Genomic DNA, 9,904 nt, shown 5'->3' with positions numbered 1-9,904 from the left:
GGTCCCCTTGGTGTGGAGTGGCAGGGGAGACTGGGGTACAGGTACTGCACTGTGCTGGGAGTCCATGGCCTTGGGTAAGTCACTTCGTGACATGGGGTGAAGAGTGGGGGTCTTGCTGCAGGGGGGGCAGAAATGGGGACAGGAACCAAGAGAGAAGTCACTGTGCTGGTGACAGGACCTCTGCCTCATCTCATTCCCTGGGTGGGGTGTCTCATGTGTCTGACCACCAGTGCTCTCCAGGACCTCCACCAGTGCCAACGGCCTTTTCCTGGGGAGGTGCCATCCATCCTGCCCTCACCTGGGCACACACTGCCCAGGAAGTGCAGAGACAGGCACAGCCTGGAGCTAACTCATGTCTTTCTTTGTCTTTAGGCAGATCCCAGTGGGTGACACCCAAAATCAGAGCACTGTTCAAGAGATTTGCCAAGGTGAAAGGCTTCACCGACGAGATGACCTGGATACTCCCCAGGCAGGGTGAGCACTGCCCAGAATTGATACAGAGAGCTGGGACATGCCAGCAGGGACCAGCTCAGCCCATCACTGCAACCACTTTGTGGTCTGAGCTGGCAGGAGAGAGTGCTGGCAGCTAGAGGCACTCTGCCTTGGCACATCATGGCTTTCTCCTTGCTCAAGTTCATTCTGGGTTGTCTATTTTGGGTGCTAAATAGGACTAGTCAGACCACAGCCCTGTACTCAGGCTTTCTCTTTCCTTTCACAGGGGAGTGCCGCCTTGATGAGCAGTAGGTGAGTTGCCACAGTGTGACACTGTGTTTGCAATGTCCTCAGCTGGAAACTGTCCCCCTTGGTGCCTCAGCAAGGGCCACCATGACCTCTTGGAATTCCACTGGGGTTGAGCTGTTTGAATCTGTGGTGGCGCTCACACCCAGGTAGAGCCATTCCCTTGGGTGCTGCTTTGCAGTGAGGAACTCCAGGGAGCAGTGCCCAGCCCTGAGCAAGGGCACGTGAACCAGTGGAGAACCAGCTGCAAAGCCTCTCCAGCAGTGGGGACTGGGATCCCAGCTCCTGCCAAAGGGATCTTGGGCTTGTGGACCAGCAAACCTGGCCAGAGTGGGTTGGTGTCTAACCATGTTGGCCCGCCCTGGCATGTGCTTTCCCACCACATGGATACACACAGCTGTAGGTGTTAACTGGGAATCCATTGCTGGAGAAAACTCACCCTGCAGAGCTGGGGAAAACTGGAGCAGGATGCACTGATCCTGACAGAGAGCCCTGCATGGCCACTCTGTCGGACTCCTGGACTCCTTGCCTCACTCACTCAGTCCTCCTCTTCCAACTGTTTTCCAGGAGATGTGAGCTGGCTCATGGATGCTCCTGCCAAGCAATGCAAGACCATTCTCTGCAGCTCCAGGCTGCTCTTTCACCATCCCTCTTCTGAGCTTTGTGGTCAAGACTGACGCATCTTCTGCTTCTCCAGCACACAGTCCCTACTTTTTGCCAAATAAACAGAAACTCACTCCAGATCTTGGTGTAGCTGTCTAGGGAGAATCTAGGGTGCTGACAGGTGTGGTCTGTCCTGTTGTTCTCCTGGGAGCTCTGGGTGGTGAGCAGCCAGGGTCAGTCCTGGGCTGAGCTCATTCAAATGAGGGTGGTTTCAGAACCCACAAGATTTTCCCTCCTAGGTGGCTGCCATGGGGCAGGACCAGGCCAGGCAGAGGTGAGGCAAGGGGTGCAATGAGGCTGGAAAGCCTGTGGGAATTGAGGGGCTGCATGGGGAAAGGCCACAGAGAGTGAGCTCGGAGTTGGGAGGGTTGCACCCACCCTTACCATCCAACACCTTCCCTCCACTCACCCTGATGTGACTGCAGCCCTCTGCTCCCCAGGAATTCATCCATCAGCTCAAGCTGAACCAAGGCAGAGCAAGGCTCAGATTTGGGACCTCTCAACCTTATGGTGCTGCAGGCCTGGTGGAAAGTGGGTGTCTGAATCCTGTAGACCCAAACCTGGAGAGCTGCTCGTGGTTTATGCCTTGGGCACTGCACAGGGAAAGACCCTGCTGGAGCTGGAATATCTGGTGGTGGTGGACGTGGTTGCCTAGAGAGGCTGTGGCTGCCCCATCCCTGGAAGTGTTCGAGGCCAGGTTGGACAAGGGCATGGAGCAATCTAGTCTAGTGGAAGGTGTCCCTGCCCATGGCAGGAGGTGGAACATGAGCTTTAAGATCCTGCCAACCCAAACCATTTTATGGTTCCTCCTCCCACAGACCAGGAAAATACATTTGGGAAACTGCCTCTCCTGACCTTGAGAATCACAAGAGCTGGATGCACCCCAGCAGCAGCAAGGCAAGGGATCTCACTGGGACTTCCCAACCCAGTCCACCTTCTTTCCAAAGAACCCGGTGTTCTCAGAAGGGATTTTCCCCAGCAGTTTGGACTGGAACAGTTTAGCATTTGCTGCACTGCTGGGAGAACCCAGCCCACACACAGATTTGCCTCTAGGCTTGTTTTCAGGACATGTGCTGATGCAGATTAAAACAACCTGCTGCCAGTAACGCCCTTCACCACGGGCTCTGTGTGACAGGGAGTCCCAGTGTCTCCACAGTGTGTTCCAGCCAAGCGTTTCCTTCTTGGCACGTGCAGGCATCTCCCTGCCAAACAGCCATGAGATCATTTCTCTTTGCCACTGGCACTTTCTACTCCTCCTTTTGTCTATTTTTTCCCAGAGCACACAGGATGACATTTCAGATCTTGTCTGCGTGTGTCCTCTCCATGAAGAGCAGGTGGTGGGTCCCCATGCAGCCCTCCACAGCCTCTCAGCCCTCCCATCAAGGCTGTCCCTGTCCCACTGCTCCTTCAATGCTCCTTTATCTCCCCAGCAAACCCAGCCAGATGTCATTGTATATCTGATAACATGGGACTTTTCTTCCCTGAATGTTTCTAAAGGCTTCCTGGGGTGAGACACTCACTCAGCACTGGTGGCACACTGCAGTGAGGAGCTTCACCACCTAAGTCTGTTCTCCCTTTTGCTTGTTCTGGTGGTTCCATCTTTAGCTTCTTGGTCAGGAGCTGTGGGAGCACACCAAGGGGATGGCTGGCAAGAGAGTTTGGTGCAGTGGGTATCAGCCCAGGCAGTAGGGTCTTAAACACTGACGGAGAGAGCAGAGGGGTGTTCAGGCAAGGGAGGTGCTGGGCCAGCCTTTGATGGCTGAGGAGCAGTTTGGAAACTCACTGCTGGGGATGTGAGACCATGTGCTCTATTTGTGCTCCTCATGCTGTTCTAGATCTTTGACAAGCCTCCTTGTCCTCCCAGCTGCTCCTCTCACCTTTCCCTCTCCCTCTCCTGTTCAGACCATGTCTCTGCTGCAGCTGAGTGGCCAGACCTGGACTTCTACCTCACTGAAAATTGGGAGGAGTGCAGAGAGAGAAACAGACTCCAGATGATTCAATGTGAATTACACTGAAGCCACTTTACTACTATTCTACTGTCCCTAACATACAGTGTTTCTCCCTGTGCATGCAATCACGCATGTAATGATTGGATAAAGCCTTTGTTCATATGCCTCTAAGAGTTAAAAGTTAGGTTGGATAATAGTCCTGCTCAGTCCTCCCTTCGCAGATGTTGTTGCTCTTCTGCTCCCTTTATCTTATCCTTGCAGAGTTTGTTTTCATCCTCCTTTCATGTTTGGTATGCATCTCCGGGCCTTGTACGTGTTTAATTTATCTCCCCACGTGGCTGGTTCATAGGGTGTCCATTTTCTGCTAAATACATTGTCTCCACAGGGGTGCACAGCTGAGATTTACATGGTGCCTCATCCTGTTCCCTAATCTTCTCCTAACGTCTCCTCATGCCCCTTTGGCACCTGATGCACATGAATGAGATGTTATACAAGACATCGGTCACCCAGCACAGTGAGCCCCCTGTGGCCTTCCTCCTTTTCTCTCTCTCCCAGCCACTCTTTACCTCTTTACTGTGTGTGTGACCAAGCACTGGGACAGGCTGCCCAGACAAGTTTCTGAGTCACCTCTGGAGATACTCCAAACCCATCTGGACACAATCCTGAGTGACAGCTCCAGGGCACCCTGCTTGAGGAGGGAGCTCAAACTGGAGGGCCTCCAGTGGTCCCTTCTAGCCTGAACTATTCTGTGGTTTACTCCAGTGAGACCTTCCTCCCTAGCCTGTGGCAGCTTGTCTCCTGCAAGCTTTGATAAAGACCCTTCCCAGCTGACCGGGGGATGTCCAGCCCCCATATAGAATCATCGTGTGTTAAGGGGTTGTAATGGACCTTAGAGATCATCCAGCCCCAACCCCTGCCCTGGGCAGGGACACCTCCCACCAGAGCAGGTTGCTCAAGTCTTTATCCAACCTAGCTTTGAACACTGTCACCATCTCGTGGTCACTGTAGCCAAGGCTGCCTTGGAGCACTACATCCCCCACCACCTCCTCCCCGTTGGTGAGGACAAGGTCCAGCATGGCACCTCTTCTTGTTGGCTCCTCAGTCACTTGTGTAAGGAAGTTGTCATTGACAAATTTGAGTAACCTCTGGAGTTGCCTGTGCCCTGTCGTGTTGTCATAGACTCACAGAAGCATAGAATTTAGGGGTTGGAATAGACCTTACCGATCATCTAGTCTCAACCCCCCTGCCCTGGGCAGGGACACCTCCTCACTAGATCAGGTTGCTCAAGGCTCATCCAGCCTGGCCTTGAACACCACCAGGGTCAGGGCAGCCACCACATCCCTGGGCAACCTGTGCCAGTGTCTCAGCATTCTTTCAATAAAAAACCCTTTTCTCACATCCAGCCTAGACTTTCCCTCCTTCAGTTTGAACCCATTTCCCCTTGTCCCATCATTGCAATTCCTAACGAAGAGTCCTTCTCCGACTCCTTGTAGGCCCTTCAGATATTGAAAAGTTGCTCTGAGGTCTCCACGCGGTCTTCTCTTTTCCAGGCTGAACAGCCCTAACTTCCTCAGACTGTGTTCTTAGGGCAGATGCTCCAGTCCTCTTATCAACCTTGTGGCCTCCTCTGGACTTGCTCCAACAGTTCTATGCCCTTCTTATGTTGAGGGCAACAGAACTGTGTGCAGTATTCCAGGTGGGTCTCATGAGAGCAGAGGGGGAGAATCACCTCTTTTCACCTGCTAGCCACACGTTTTGATGCCGCCCAGGATTCGGTTGGCTTTCTGGGCTGCTAGTGCACACTGCTGGCTCATGGTGAACTTCTCATCCACTGTCACTCCACACTATCCTCCTGATCAGGTGTCCTGGAGCAGACTCCCACTATAATGTCCCCTGTCCCTGCTCTCCCCTTAACCTTGACCCACAAGCTCTGGGTTAGCTCCTCATCCTTCCCCAGGCAGTTCCATACTCTCCAGTTGGTCATTGACATGGAGAGCTACACCCCCTCCTCATCTCCCCAGCCTCTTTCCTGAAAAGCCTGAAACCTTCCATTCCACCGTTGCAATCGTAGGAGCCACCCAACCATGTCTCTGTGATGTCAGTCACGTCATACCCACACAGACATGTGCACGTGTCTAGTTCCTCTTGTTTGTTCCCCACACGGTGTGTGTTTGTGTACAGGCACCTGAGCTGACCACAGAGGACACATTTTCCTTTTTTTGTCAGATGGACCCCATCAGCCTAGGCTTGCCAAAGTGAACCCGTGGTCTGAGCAACCAAACCCCTGGCTGTGGCACTGTTGCTCTAACCATTTGTTGACCTGCCATGTTCAGTTGGCCATTTCAAGTCTCTCACCTTTGACCTGGAGAACTGACAAAAAAACTGCTTGAGCTACAGAGTCCTTTGCCATATCTGCCAGGGCTTTGTAGTCCCTCTTAATGCTCCCCAGGCTGCTGCTGGCTATATCACTGGCTCCCACATAGAACACTAATAGTGGCTAATAATCTGTGGGTTTGACTAGGCTTGGCAGCTGCTCAGTAACGTCCCCAATCCAGACTCCTGGAAGGCAACACACCTCCCTCAAAGCCTTGCCAGGCCAACAGGTGAGTGTCTCTGTGCCCTTTAAAGTGAACTCACCCACTACTATAATCCACTGCCTTTTCTTGCTTGAACAAGTAATTCATTTCTTTATATCTGGTGCAGGTTGGGTTACTCCTATTATCTCTGGATGTTTTTCCAGCATTTTGGGTGTTGCCTCATTAGCCTGCAGGGCTGCAAAGCTGTTCTGGATAGGGACGTCCAGTTGGGTGGGAATGTCTGGATTTGAAGGAAGACCCTTCCTTTTATTAGTTCCTTTCCTCTTCCTTATATTGATTTTTCTTTCTACTACTTCCCAAGCCCCTTTGTTATTGCCCCACCCCTTCCATGTGTGCCAGGGTGACAGTTTTTGGCCCCCTTTCAAGAGTATAGTTCCCCCACCATAGGGGCTTGAAACCAGCTATCCAACTCCTTCTCAACCTCCCTGATATCTCTCAGCCTTCTGTCTGTCTCTTGCAGCTCGACCACCTGTTTCTGGAAGTGCTCCAGCAGGGCACAGCTGTTACAGCTCAGCAAACTAGCCTTGTTACTGGCTTATAACTAGCCAATACCTTGTTGACTCCTCCAGAAGATGTATTTCTGAGGTGTGATTTTCCTGTGCAAGAGTTGGACTTTGTCTCTCCTGTGATGTAGTTTGCCCAGTCATACACCAAGTCTGCCATTTATTACAGCTTTTGTGAGTATCTCCCACACTGCAGAGATTTACTCATCTGTCATCTCTTTACGCCCAAGAGCCCCTCCAGAGTCCAACATATTCACTTCTTCTGGTTGTCTGGAGAAAACTAGAGGCACCAAAGGGAGTGTAAGCAGCAGGTGGCACACTGCAGTGATGTTTGAGTTTCATGCCTGGCTTACTTTGACTGGAAACATCATCTCCTCCTTCTTATTCTTTGTCCTTCTGCACTGGTAGGACAGAACTTTTCGAGCATTTGCAGAGATTGTCCATCCTGGGATCCACCAAAGCTCCTGCTTGGCCAAGGTGGATGCAGAGTTTCTTCACTTTACTATCAGTTTATTTTCTTTGAATACTCCCTGTGAATTTGACTGGCTACCTTCAAACCCATTCTAGTGTTAAATTCCTGCTCCCAGAGCCTTTGAAGAGAGAAATATACCTAGGCACAGATGTCGTTCCTCAGAGTAGATGAGCAAGGTGCCAAATTCTGGTGTCTTCGTTGTTGGTCTTCATTGTCCTTGCCTTCAGCAATTTATAGCATATTTATGCTATTTCTAACCAGCTTCTTTAAGCTTCTGTAATTGTGCTGGCTTCCATTTAGGCTCTGTTGTTTAGGGTTTGCATTTGCTAATATCAGCTTAAGTGCTCAGAGGGAAGCTAAGCTGGTCTTTCCAGACAATCTTTGTGCCTTATGTGATAGTTAATCCTCTTGACTTTTCATTTTTTCCCCTTTTAAAAATAAAATGTGACTGTATGGGATCATCTCTGGTTCTAAGTGCAGCACTGGCTAGCAGAGAATGGTGCTTTGATTTTGATGCCTGAGCCAGGTCCTACTTGTTGCTCAGGACCTGTGGGGTCTTGGCCACCCCTCAAAAACCTGAGCCCATGGATGCCTAATGAATTTGCCTGGAGCAGCCATGTGTTAGAGCCTCCTGGATGTCCCTTTGCATGTGACAAGTGTCAACGCCACTGCCATCAGCTAGTGGTATGGTCACCAGAGCAGGAGTCACTCCATTGATGCGCAGTCATCAGGGCTTGTCCATCTGCCCTGGATGATGCAGAGTGAGACCACAGAGGTCCCCAAGTGCCACTGGCCATGGGATCTGGTGGGTGCCAGCCCAGCAGAGCCTTTCCCTGTTAAATATACACCCAGGAGTATATAAAAATCACTCTAATGTCCCAGACTGCTGGTGCTGCCAGACACACCTGTTGTGGAGAGAGGAAACGTCTTGTCTAGATAAGCTGTGCAGTCACTGCTGCCTCTGACACCTGGGTGGGATGAGTGCTTGAGGGCAGGAGAGCTGTAGGATGGAGGAGAGGAGGAGTCAGTCCCATGCTGGGGGCTCTGCTCTGCCCCCCTCTCCCATGACCTGCAGACGTGTGTCCTTGCTGTGCCTCTCATGGCCTGGCAGCCAGAGGAGCATTGAGGTACCTGGCACACTTCCCAGAGTTCACGGGGAGCACTGGGATACCTGGCATGTGTCCCAGAGTTCACAGCCTCACAGCTCCCCTGCAGGCAGCATGGCAGAAGTCCTGCTCCTACCACAAACATGGCACTGCCCACCTGCAGATGTGTCCCTCATCCACCTGTGCCACAGCCTGGCTCCCAGCAGTGATCTGGGGATGCACATGCACAGAGAGGCTGTGGAATTGGCCTATGCTTCACTTGAGCCTACCTCAAGCTCACTTGACTCATATTAGATTTGATTGCAAATCAAATGCAATTTAATTAGCAGAAAGGCAAACAGCCCCTGCCAATGACTGGCTGATCATCCCCTAATGACTATCAGATCAGCAGATGTAATTGCAAACCCCTACAGTTATTGGAAAATGAAGTGAAGATGCCACTTGCATCCTGGTCACACAGAGCCTCTGACGTCCCCTCCTGCCTGGCTGGTGGGCTGGGGAACTCTGCTGGCAGGAGACGCATGGTCTGTTGTGCCTCATCCCTCTGCACCCTCCACCTGCCAGTAAAGCTACTGGTGCCAGAGAAGCCAAGCTGGTTTTCTGGTAGCCCAGACTGTGGTGACGTCCTGAGGACCACCAGATCCTTGGTATGCCCCCAGTTCTGGAGAGGTCACAGGGGACAGGGAGGGAGTGGGGGGTGGATGCCCTCCCCAGGGGTCTTGTCCTGGGTCTGTCTGTGTTACATCTTCCAGGTGACTCAGCCATGTAGTTTTCTACCTCTGCCTCATTAAACCAATGCAAAGGCTCTGTGGACACCAAGTTATATTTGGAACAGGTTTACTTTAGGTAAAGGGAAAAGTTTTCAGTGATGACAAAGAGATTTAGGAACCCAAAGCACTCCTGCCTTTGCCCCAAGAAGTGAGCACTTTTTGCATTCTGGTGCATTAGGTCTAAGGAGATGATTCCTGGATTAAAACAACTTTCAGCATTGGGTTTCTGCTGCTAGCTCTTGCAGGTTTGCCCCTGCCAGGGTTGCCCATAGCAGTGTGCTTGAGCAAAGGGCTCTCCTGTCCAGTGCTGCACCCATCTCCCTGGTGGACTTCACTTTGCTGGGCAGACCACATTGCACCTTGTCTTCTCCAGTGGACTCTCCCCTCTCCAGGCACCCTGGCAACCTGGCTCAGCTTCATTCTCCTTGAGTGGGTTCCCTGTGCAGCACCTGGCAAGGTCTCACTAATGTACCACAGGATCAGTATTTTCCCACACAGACTGGAACCTTTTCCACTGTCCCCATGGCCAGTTTGGTATCCTGTGCCACACTCCTGGCTCAAGACTCCCCTGGGCTGACTGGACCACTGGCTCTCCAGCTGAGGATCCTGCAGGCAGGCAGACTGCTCCACACTTCCAGAGCTCCTGCGCCCACCTAGTTTTCCTACTCTTTCTTTCCCCTGATGCCTTGCAAACACCTGGGATTGGATTCCTCTTCTCCCCGAAAACAAAGATGCTTTGCACTCTCACTGCTGGACAAGCACTGTCCATTCTTCCAGAATCCAGGCGCAGCCACAGTCCCCACTCTCAGTGACCCTCTGAAGACTCTCCTCCCTCCTTGCTGCTGCTGTCTCGGTGCTCTCATGTCACCAGCCATAGATTGTCATTGTCCTCCTCAAACACTGGGAGCAGGCGATGTCTGACTTCCAGGGCACTGAACTGAGAGCTGCCTGTCATAGAATCATAGAATTTTTAGGGTTTGGAATGGACCTTACAGATCATCTGGGCCCAACATATATTGATTCCATATAACACTACAAGCAGTTCTCACGGGCTCCCTGCACTCCTTCATCTTCCAGTGCAGACTTTGCTTACTGATTTTCAGGCT

At 51.8% G+C, this 9,904-nt stretch overlaps 2 protein-coding genes across 2 annotated transcripts in view; both read left to right on the top strand.

The window, feature by feature from the left end:
• Positions 1-744, top strand: part of LCNL1 (lipocalin-like 1) — a 2,675-nt gene extending 1,931 nt beyond the window's left edge. The window contains exons 5-6 of the mRNA XM_009082341.1: positions 362-474; positions 719-744. Coding sequence (XP_009080589.1) covers positions 362-474; positions 719-744 — 139 coding nt within the window. The remainder of the gene's footprint in view (positions 1-361; positions 475-718) is intronic.
• An 81-nt stretch (positions 745-825) lies between these two features.
• The window catches only part of LOC103809505 (olfactory receptor 4K15-like), a gene marked incomplete at its 3' end in the record, with an annotated part of 11,819 nt that continues 2,740 nt past the window's right edge, over positions 826-9,904 (top strand). The window contains 2 exon segments of the mRNA XM_009082340.1: positions 826-887; positions 1,921-2,047. Coding sequence (XP_009080588.1) covers positions 826-887; positions 1,921-2,047 — 189 coding nt within the window.

This window comes from Acanthisitta chloris, unplaced genomic scaffold (assembly GCF_000695815.1).
Source record: "Acanthisitta chloris isolate BGI_N310 unplaced genomic scaffold, ASM69581v1 scaffold2119, whole genome shotgun sequence".
Lineage (NCBI taxonomy): Eukaryota > Metazoa > Chordata > Aves > Passeriformes > Acanthisittidae > Acanthisitta > Acanthisitta chloris.
The sequence above is the reverse complement of the archived record's forward strand: the minus strand, read 5'-3'. Positions and strand labels throughout refer to the sequence as shown.